At 55.6% G+C, this 10,382-nt stretch overlaps 1 protein-coding gene across 1 annotated transcript in view; it reads right to left on the bottom strand.

Moving 5' to 3' along the window:
• The window catches only part of AHRR (aryl-hydrocarbon receptor repressor), a 96,973-nt gene that overhangs the window by 78,137 nt on the left and 8,454 nt on the right, over positions 1 to 10,382 (bottom strand). The window contains exon 2 of the mRNA XM_013008589.1: positions 9,737 to 9,918. Within this exon, the coding sequence (XP_012864043.1) occupies positions 9,737 to 9,918 (182 nt within the window). The remainder of the gene's footprint in view (positions 1 to 9,736; positions 9,919 to 10,382) is intronic.

Below are 10,382 nucleotides of genomic sequence, written 5' to 3'. Positions count from 1 at the left end.
GCCAGCAGTGAGATGCTTGCAACTCCACTGGATCCACAAGACTTCCCACCCACTGGCCTGTGATCGCCCCTGCATTTGGTGTCATTGCATGTGTTTCGTGCGTCTGAAGAGGAATTTATAGATTGGTATTGGGCATATGGGCTAATACTGGACTTATGGACTTTATCTGGACTGGGCTGGGATGTTTTCTCGATGTTCAACTACTCTTGTATATAAAGCTCTTTCTTATGCTCATGGGTGTCTATGGATTTGTTTCTCTACTCTACCCAGACTAACACAGCACCTAACAATGAGAACAATACCCCAAGCCCTGAATTCCTGCACCTTTGAACATCAGCACCCACAGATGTACCATTTGTATCCTTGCACCAAACATTTGCCATCCAAGGCCTTGTCATATCTGCACCCTTCCACCCCCCACCTGCACTGCTCTAGTACAGAAAAAGCCAGGTGGAGCCCGGGGTCTGGAGAGGAAGAAGTGGAGAGCTGTCATCTCTGGCTCCTGTGGTGGAGTGTATCTAAGATGGGCGGGTGCACTCGAGAACAAGAACATGCATATGTGTGTAGGCATGAGCATGTGTAAGTGTACATGTGAGGATGAGTGTCTGTCTTTGCGTGACCAAATATAGAAGTGTGCGTGGATATAGTAGATTACATGTTGGGCTGATAACCAGGTGGTCAGCTGTTCTGAACCACCAACTGCTCTGAGGGAGAAAGAGGAGGCTTTCCACGCCTATAAGGAGTTTCAGTCTCAGAAACCCACAGGGGCAGCTCTACCCTGTCCTGAAGGGTGGCTATGAGCTGGAATTGACTCCATGACAGTGAGTTTGAGTTTTTTGAGTGAGTGTAAAAATATGTGTGTAAAAATATCTATGTGTGTGAGCGCACCCATAAGCATGTATGTGCACGTACATGTGCATGAGAGTGGTGTATGTATATTTTGTGAGTGTGCATTCAAGTGGATGCCAAAGTGTGATTGTGTGCATGTGTTGGTGTACGTGTGTGCATTCGCGTGTGTGCGAGTGTGTGCCAAGTGCTTGTGTGTGCATGTGTTAGTGTGCATGTATATTAGTATACATGTGAGTGTGAATGAGTGTCCATGTGTGTATGTGGGTATGTTAGTGTACATCGTGTGTATGTGTGCACCTGTGAGTGTACATGTGGGTCTGAGTGTGCACTGAAGCATGTGACTGCTGTGTGAGGGAGGCGTCAGTATCAGACGGAGACTGCGGAGGGACAGGCTGGGGACTTGGACCCTGGAGCGAGGGGTGTGTGCTAAGCGTGACAAGTCCATGCGACCTGGTGGGGAGGGGACAGGGTCCGAGCAGGGACCTTCTGGGCAGGTGTGAGCCCTGGAAACACTGGAAGACACAGCCCAGCCTGTGCGAGAGAGAACTTCAGAATGACATTCAAAGGACCAAATTCCCTTTGGCAAGAAAAAAAGGCAAGAGTATAAATAAACACACTCATTTCATGCAAACATGCTGTTTAAACAATTAGAGCCCATGCCAAGATGCATATTGCATGAAGCGGCTGCATTTTCTACAGAAAGAATTTCCAGATTTTCCAAAAGGCACCAGCCAAGCCTTACAGATTTCACACTTTGATACAGCTTAAATAGAACCACGGGGCAAGGCGGAGGGGGGCGTGGTAGGGGGGGTAGGGCATTTTTCTCCCAGCCAGCGAGAGGAGGTGATGTCTCCATGTTCTGCGGCCAGCCAGGCGGCACCAACCGGCCCAGTGCCTAGGCTCTCCCCAGTACCCCCCTGAGGCCAACCTCAGGCAGCTGGCCACACAGCCATGGCCCGGCTACAGGCCTGGACATGCCCCTTTCCCTCGAAGCCCCACGCTGTAAGGGAAGATGCGGCCCAGACTAGCTCTTGGGGGACAAGCCTCAAGGGCCGTGTATTGGTCCACATTACAGCTCATGTTCTCGTCCGGGTCTGAAACATCTGGCTGCATCAGCAAGCCATTCGGGACTTCTTGTTACGTTTCAAGAAAGCAGAAGGCAAAGCAATTCTGCGGCAAGACTGAAGTTCAAAAAACTCTTCTTTGAAGAAAACAAAACCAAAAGTCAGGGCGGGTGGGGAGGGGCGGCGGCAGGAAGGGCACGCCGTTGGTGTTTTCTTTAAAATTCCATTATGAGCCGACTGGTCAGCCTCTCGGGCGCGCACATAAAGAGTGCGCACTGGAGACGCCATGCCAGCAGATGGCGGGGAATCCAGGGCGCAGACACAGCCACCCCTCGGAGGACGGACGAGGGGGCTCCAGAGAGTTAGCGGGACAATCCCATGACCTGTCAGTCCCATGGGACGTGGGAAGGTTCCAGAGGAAATCCGGAACAGCTTCCATCTCTTCACGGTGCGTGATGCCGTCAAGGATTCACGGTGCTCTCGGACACGGCAGACACAGGGCCAAAAGCGGACGGCAGGGCAGACCGGGGGAGCGCAAGGGAAGAGCCCCTTCCTGCCCCACAGGCTCCCGATGAGTCCTGGCTTTGAGTCCACTGCCGTGGGCCTCGAGTCTGGTTTTGCCCAGCTCAGCCCGCACACAGAGTCGCTGGCTGGCACCCTACTGAGGCGGCCACTCGAGGGTGAGCTTGGGGACAGTGCTTTTGAGTGGTCTGAGGGCCAGCGGTCATCGCTAAGGCCTTGGGTTCCTGTCTGTGCCGCACAGAGCACCACCCATGGATCCAAGAGAAGTGGGGTGCCCTCATGCCGTAACTAGTTGTTGGGGTGCTTGGGATTCCCCCAAAGGACTCCGCCTTTCAGTCTAGCATGTGTCCTTTGTTCCATGTCTCCCTGGACGTGGGCACGGAGGACATTCAGGAGGGACAGGACCCCAGCTAAACGCACAGGAGCAAATGAAGCTGGAGAGGGAGCCAGTGCTGACCAGACCTGGGGGCTGGAGGGTGGGGACACCAGGGACTGGCCTCTGGAGGAATGGTGGGGTGCCCAAGGGCATCCTGCTTTGACGTCAGGATGTGCTGTTTTATTGGCAATATGGTCACCCATCCAGGGCTTCATGCCCTGCAGTAAACCCATGGACCCCCGCCTGTCCCTCGGAGCATGGTCCCGGCCTGCCTCACTGAGCGTGGGCAGTGACAGCCTCACAGCAGGGGTGGTGGATGCTCCCCCAGGCCCGGTCTCCTGGGCCCCTTGTATTGCTCCAGGTAGCAACCTTCCTTTTCCCTCCATCCACCCTGAATCTCCCCTTGTGTGCATAGCAAAGCTTAGAGGGATGGAAAATTCCAGCAAATGCAGCCAGAATGCGCCTAACAAGTGAGGATGGAGAGACTGCCTCACGTACTTTGGCCGTGTTGTCAGGAGGGACCAGTCCTGCTTGGTAAAGTCGGGGGGCAGGGCAAAGGGGAAGGACCCTCAGGGAGATGGACTGACACCGTGGCGGCAACAATGGGCCCCAACATAGCACTGACAGGGAGGATGGCGCGGGGCTGGGCACTGCTTTGTTCTGTGATCCATCAGGGGGGCTATGACCAAAAGCAGACTAGATGGCACCTATTGGGCGTGGGCACAAGCCAAGCGAGGCTTTATCCCTTCGCAGCGCCAGCCCCTGTCCGTACACAAAATATAGCTTCACTGACGTTTGGAAGTTCATGAAGACGGCACTCGAAGGAACATCACAAGCACAAGCTCAGGACGTGGTCCCCCTCGGAGGTTAAACTTTCCACGCCCGTGTCCTTCCCAAAGGTGACTTTTTATGGAAGTTTTCATGACATTAGCTCATCTGCTTCTGAGTCAGGAAGCATAGATTAAGATCCAGTTGTCGGCGCTGGACTGAATTCAGGAACGTTTGCAGACCTCCCTCAAAAAGGTCCGTTTTCAGCCTAATGACTGGACGGCCTACAAGGTGAACAATAACCCCAGTGAGACCAGCGCCCCTCGGGGGACCAATCCCGGGAGATCAAGGGGCGGCAGGGTCCCGGGACACGTTGAGGAGGACGAGGGAATGGAGACCAGAAACACACGGAGGACGTGCGATAAGTGACTTCACGTCCAGGGGTCGCGGTGGACGAGCTGAAGCAGAAGGTGGGTGACGTGTCGAATGGGAAACTGATGACCACCTCTGCCGACCTTCCCCCAGGCCACAATCAGAAGTGTGAGTTAGCCAGTGAATGTCCTTCTTGAAGTCACCTATTTGGGCGTCCTAGGTGGAACGGGTGACAAGAAACCAGGACCATCATGTGCCCCCCACCCTCCTTGATCGCAGAAGGTACCCATCTCAAAGCCTGTGTGCCAGGAAGACAGTGCTCCCGCACCAGGTGAGCCTCACCAGGTGAGACTCAGGCAGATGTTGGAAAGAATACCCCACCTGCTTGGTACACCCCACCTGCCAGCGTGGTACGGTAGCCCCATCCCTGAAAGGGGACTCAGTGGGAAGATGGAAGCCCTCTACTTGTGTCTTGTCCAAGGTTGGAAGCACCAGGCACAGAGTGGACCCCAGTGGTGTTACTCCACTGGGCTCACTGTGAGCAGCAGAATGACTGAGAGCCCCCCAAGTCCTGCAGTGATTGCACCTCACTGGGCAGAGAGGAGGTGGCCTGGTCTCCTTCCCCACCTGTGGCTCCTGCGGCCACCTTGTTTGGAAGTAGGATCCTGTCAAATAGAGTAGGGTGGGTCCGACTGTCATCTGGATGGGGCTTTATAAGAGAGAAGGGAAGCAGGGATTGAGAGGAAGGACAGCCAGGTGACAGGGGAGCAGATGCTGCTGCAAGCCTGGGAGCCCCAGGACCAGCAGCCATCCCCAGAGTCAGGAGCCAGGGGACGGCTCTTCCCCCAGAGCCTCAGAAGGCACGGACACTCTTGGGTCTCAGACGGATCCAGAATGCGATGGTGAATCTCTTCCTTAAGCCACCCACGTGTGGCATTTGTCACCGAGATACCGGGGGCCTGGTCTGCGTCTGGGAGTCAGGGTGAGGAAGGGGAATTAAGGACACCTTCAGTTCAGGGCAGCCCCACCCAGCCTGCATGAGACCTTACAAGATGTGTTCTTCAGTAACTGACAGCTTTCACTCAGCACAGGTTTCAGGGTCCATACGTGTTGTAACCTGTACCCAAGCTTCATCTCTCTCTGGTCTAGTCTTCATTTCTATGATTCATGAGTAATCGTCCCATGGATGGATGGGCCACCCTAGTGGATGGACAAACTGAACTGGTGTGGGCTACCTCTCAACGCCTGTGAAGAACTCATCCTGCAGCAAACACGGGTATCCAAGGGTCTGGGTCTCCCTCTCCCTCCTCTCGGGCAGCCACGGAGGGTACAGTGGCTGGGACTCGGGGCACTTTTCTGCTTCACTTGCTGAGGAGCCACCAAACTGTTTTCCACAGGGAGTCACCGCTTTAGTCACCACGAGTGAATGAGGGCTCCAGTTTCTCCACATCCTGGCCGAACGTCTACAACCCTAGATGGTGGTTTTCATTCTTAGGTCTTCCTCCTCGTTACTGGCCCCCTCCTGTACCGAGAGGATGCCAGTCAGCCTCCAGAGACTGGTTCCTCCCGATGGCCGAGGTCTGCAGGATGCACACTCCTGAGAAGGAGGGATCTGAGGCAAAGATGGCGGTCCTTGCTTCTGAAGAACGCCCCTGCTGTGTTTCTCCTAACACAGAGATTGCTCGTTCTTCTGGAAGTCCACCGCAAGGCACTGACCAGGCTTTGCCACCGCCATCGTCCAAAGGCATCCACTCTCCCTTGGTCTTCCTTTTTCACTGTCTTGCTTTCATGTGCACAGGAAGTGAACGAGGATGCCACGGCGTGGCTCAGGTGTGCCACAGTCCTCAAAGTGCCATCTCTGATCTCTGACACTTTGTTGAACACTTTCACACCCTGTGCCGCAGATATGCTGTGGGTCTCTTGACTGCTGTTTCCATGGGTGTTGCTGGTTGGGGGTCCGAGTCAAATGAAATCCTTGACAACTTCCGTCTTTTCTCCGTTCATGACGATGATGCTTGTTGGTCCGGTGATACCTTTCTGTTGAGGTATAATCCACACTTGAGGCTGTCATCTTTGATCTTCATCAGCAAGGGCTTCAAGTCCTCTTCACGTGCAGCAAGTGCGGTGTGTCATCTGCATATCACAGGCGGTTAATGAGCCTTCCTCCAATCATCCTGATGCTGCGGTCTTCTTCACATAGTCCGGATTCTTGGGTTACTTGCATAACGTACGGACGAACAGGATGGTGAAAGGACGCACCCCTGACGCACTCCTTTCATGGTTTTTATACTTTGCTGCTCTTTTCGAAGGACTGCCTCTTGGTCTCCGTACAGGTTCTGTGTGAAGTGTTCGGGAATTCCCATTGTTCACCATGGTACCCATAGTTCGTTATGATCCACACAGGAAACATCTGTCTGGGATTCTCTTGATTTGTCTGCCAATTATTTCCCCCCAAAGTTGCAATGATTTATGCCAACACAAGTGGCTGCTGTCCCCCTGCACTCACCACCCACCACAGAGGATGACATGACCACAGACTTCCAACACCATCTTAGCACCCATTGGCCGAGGATGGTTGGAACATTACTGTCTGACACTTGGATTGAGAAGTCAGCAAGATTCTGCTCTGGAATCCGCTCTGAAAATCAGGCTCCCCTCCTCCTTGTCCCAAACTTCTGCACCTGGAAGCCAGAGTCCCCATCCTCAGAGGCACCCTGTCACCTGTCCTGAGCAGAGACGGACAGGAGCCTAGCCCCAAGCCCTGGCGCAGTCAGGCTTCCCTGGGAGCGCAAAGCCAGAGCCCATCCACTGTGTGGGGCATGAGGAGAGAGAGAGACAGACCTCATGTGCCGGAGCTAAGGCGGGCGCATCCCATGATGCTGGTAGGGACTACAGTGTCACTGGAGCTCAGAACCAATGCCCAGCACCCCTCTCTACCCACCCCCCACCTCATCCCCTCTTTCCTCCCCCCTGCCCCCACCCCCATGTCCCCTGCACCACCATCTCCCCATCAATGCTTTTGGCCCTTCCATAAAAACTGGGGGTGGGGGTGGGGGGCGGGATACCGTATGATCATCACCCAGGCGCACTTGCACCTGTGGCTCCAGCACACCTGGCCCCGGAACTAAGGACGCTGTCACAGGCTTCTCCCTGAGTGCCTGCAGGAAACGGCCACCTCCCTGCCCTGACCAGGGTGAGCTCAGCCGCAGACACTGCTGCACGGGCAGCCTCGTCCTCTCACTGCCCACACCCCTGTGTGCCCAGAACCAACGTGGGTGAAGTTGTGGCCCCTCTGTGGTCAAGCAGCCTGAGCTTGCCTGCCCCACTGTCCTCCCCAGCTGGGCCACCAGGCTCGGGCGCAGGACCCATGGGCCTTCGATTGTCCTGGAACCTCCCTTCACCCAACAGACATCACTGAGCCCCTTCTCGGCAGCAGGCTTCCTTCGGCATCCTGTAGACACTGGGCCGTGTTCTTTCCAGCCCCTGCTTCTAGAGCCTGGGCCCTGCTCCGGCCCATTCTCAAACCCAGGCACCATTTCTGCCCTTGCTAGATATCAGGTGACAAGCCCTGGTGGAGTCGTGGGTCACGTGCCATTCCCTGGGGGACATGAAGTGTCTGCTGTGGTAAAGACTTACAGCCTCAGGAACACTATTCCGTGGGGTTGCCCTGAGTTAGGATCAACGTGATGGCCGTGGGCTTGGGTTGCTGTTGTGTTTTGTTTATACAGGGGGTCTGTTCTAGCACTCCAGGCTCGCTTCTCACACCTTCTAGATACAAACCCTGTTCCAGCATGTTCTAAGACCAGCATTGTTCCAGCTGGTGGTACTTAGATTTTATGTCAACCGGACCCTGTGTGAAGGTGTAGGAACGGAGTGCAACCAGTCAACTGGGTGGTAGCCTGGTGATGCCTCCTTGGGAGTGTGGCCTTTTCACAGGAGAGGCACTGGGTTTATGTCTCCCCTCTTCTGGCCCTTCACCTTCCTCCTCGCGGGGACCCACGTGGGCCATCCCCTAGAGAGTTGTCGGCACTCTGCCGTGCTTCCACTGACCTGGTCAGTACATCATCTGGTGTCAACTTGAGACTACTGAATGAAGGGGTGGAGTGTAGCCTGTCGAGCAGATCACAGCTTGATGACCTCATTTGGAGGTGCTACAGAGATAAACCGCTCACTGGAGCCCAGACCCACACTCTCTGCTTCGTCTTCCTGCTGATAAGACACATGGAGCTATGGGGCTGGAGCCAGAGCCCTGGAGCTGGAAGAGCCACGTGGGGACCCACACCAGTGCTGAGATGCTTCCACCGCCACTGGATCCACAAGGCTTTCCACCCACTGGCCTGGGATCTTCCTGTATTCAGCGTCATTGCATGTGTTGCATGAGTCTGAAGAGGAACTTACAGACTGGGATTGAACATATGGGCTAATATTGGACTTATGGACTTGATGTGGACTGGGCTGAGATGTTTTCTCAATATTCAATTACTCTTGTATATAAAGTTCTTTGTTACACACATATGAGTGTCTATGGATTTGTTTCTCGTTCACCCGGACTCACACACCTGGTATCCACACGACTCTGCACCCACTGGCCTGTGATCCTCGTTTCCGCTTTCTGTGCCATCGGTCTACAGCTACGAGTCTAAAGAGGGGTCCAGCTAGCACTTATCAGGCGCTTTCCTGCACATAGATGAGCGTCACTGGGTTTGTTTCACTAGACAACCCGGCTTCACACAAGCACCTTCTAGATACCCCCACCTGTTCTAGTACCTTCTACATATCAGACATTGTTCCCGCACCAATACACCACACCCTGTCCTGACACCTTCTAGACACCGGAGGCTGTGCCAACATCTTTCACATATCAGGTATTGTTCAGTTACTTCCTGGCTCTGTTCTGGTACCTTCTGGTAACCAGGCCCAGACTCCATTGAACTTGAAATGGGTGGTTTGTTCTGCCATGGCCCCCAGGTAGGCCCCCCAAGACACAAGGAGAGGCTCGTGAGGTCACCTGCACCTCACCTGACCTCTGCTCACCTGTGGGCCTCAGGTCCCAACAGCAGGAGCAACATTTTCTGGGTCCCGTGCCCAGCCCCTACTTAGGCTCCAGCCCAGCACATCACCTGGGCCTCCAAAGCTGGATGGTAGAACCATGGTCCACGAGGCGGGCTGGGTAGCTACTGAGCCCCATTATGAGCCAGGGGTCCCCACCCACAGAGTGGAGGTTGAGGAGGCCACGGCCACACAGGGCTGGCCAAGGACTGCCTCCAGGTGTCGCCTCAAAAGCCATTCCGGTATGGCTTTGGCCCTAGGCACGGCCGTGTGTCCACCCACCCCTGCCACCCCTCTGTGAAGCCCTGCGGAGGGGTTGGCACCAGCTCTGGACCCCCGGGTGGGGCCCACCTCCTCACAGCACACATCCTTCTCATCAGCCTTTCCCCTAAGGGTGTCAGCCCAGGATCCTGGGGGCTCAGTCCTCACTCACTCCAGGTGAAGGAGGGACCCGATTTTTCCTTAAGGGACTCAGCTAGAGGCTACAGAGATCCAAACACCACTACTGCCCTAGGACTCCCGGGGGGTGGAGGCAGCCACTCAGGGATCAGCAGCTGGAAGCTGGCTCCCCCTCCCACAGCCTGGCTCCCTCTCCCTTCCTGGACTCAGGAATCCAGCGCATCCCAACGGCACCCCAAGCAGAAGGTGCATGGCCCCATTCACAGACACGGGCTGGGGGGCCTGGGGGCTGGGAGAGCCGGGGACATTCCCAGACCTGCCCCCAGCACCAGCCTACCTTGGAAGAAGCTCTTGACCCTGAGGTAGCTGACGCTGAGACGCAGGACAGAGAGCTTGTCCAGCTTGGAGATGATGTCGGGCGGAAACGGGAGCAGGCTGGCCAGGTGGTCCAGCTCTGCGTTGAGGCGGTCCCGGTGCCGCTTGGAAGGGTTGGACTTCTCGGACGCCGAAGCTGGCTTCCTGTGAAGATAGTGGGCCTGTGTCAGAGTGTGGATCCCCTACCGCATGCTTCAGACCCCACGGAGGGATGGGCCACAGCAGAACAGGCTCCACACATACCATGGGTATCATAGATGCCACGGCTGGATGGACCCTGCAGACACCACGGACCCCGATGGGAGAACTGACCCCAGGATGGCCACGATCTCCACAGACCCCAGGGGGCCCACGGCAGATGGACACTACGGTGTGGGACAGGTCCCATGGTGAGACAGACCTCATGGTGGGACAGGTCCCATGGGCATGACAGGCCGCATGTTGGGACAGCCCTATAGGTACCACAGGCCCCATGGACACCATTATCCCATGTGGGGACAGCTCTACAGGTACCACAGGCCCCATGGACACCATTATCCCATGTGGGGACAGCTCTACAGGTACCACAGGCCCCATGGACACCACTATCCCATGTCAGGACAGCCCTA

Source organism: Echinops telfairi, unplaced genomic scaffold (genome assembly GCF_000313985.2).
Source record: "Echinops telfairi isolate 266 unplaced genomic scaffold, ASM31398v2 ScPeMD7_7469;HRSCAF=8507_1, whole genome shotgun sequence".
Lineage (NCBI taxonomy): Eukaryota > Metazoa > Chordata > Mammalia > Afrosoricida > Tenrecidae > Echinops > Echinops telfairi.
This window is presented reverse-complemented; position numbering and strand designations above follow the sequence as displayed.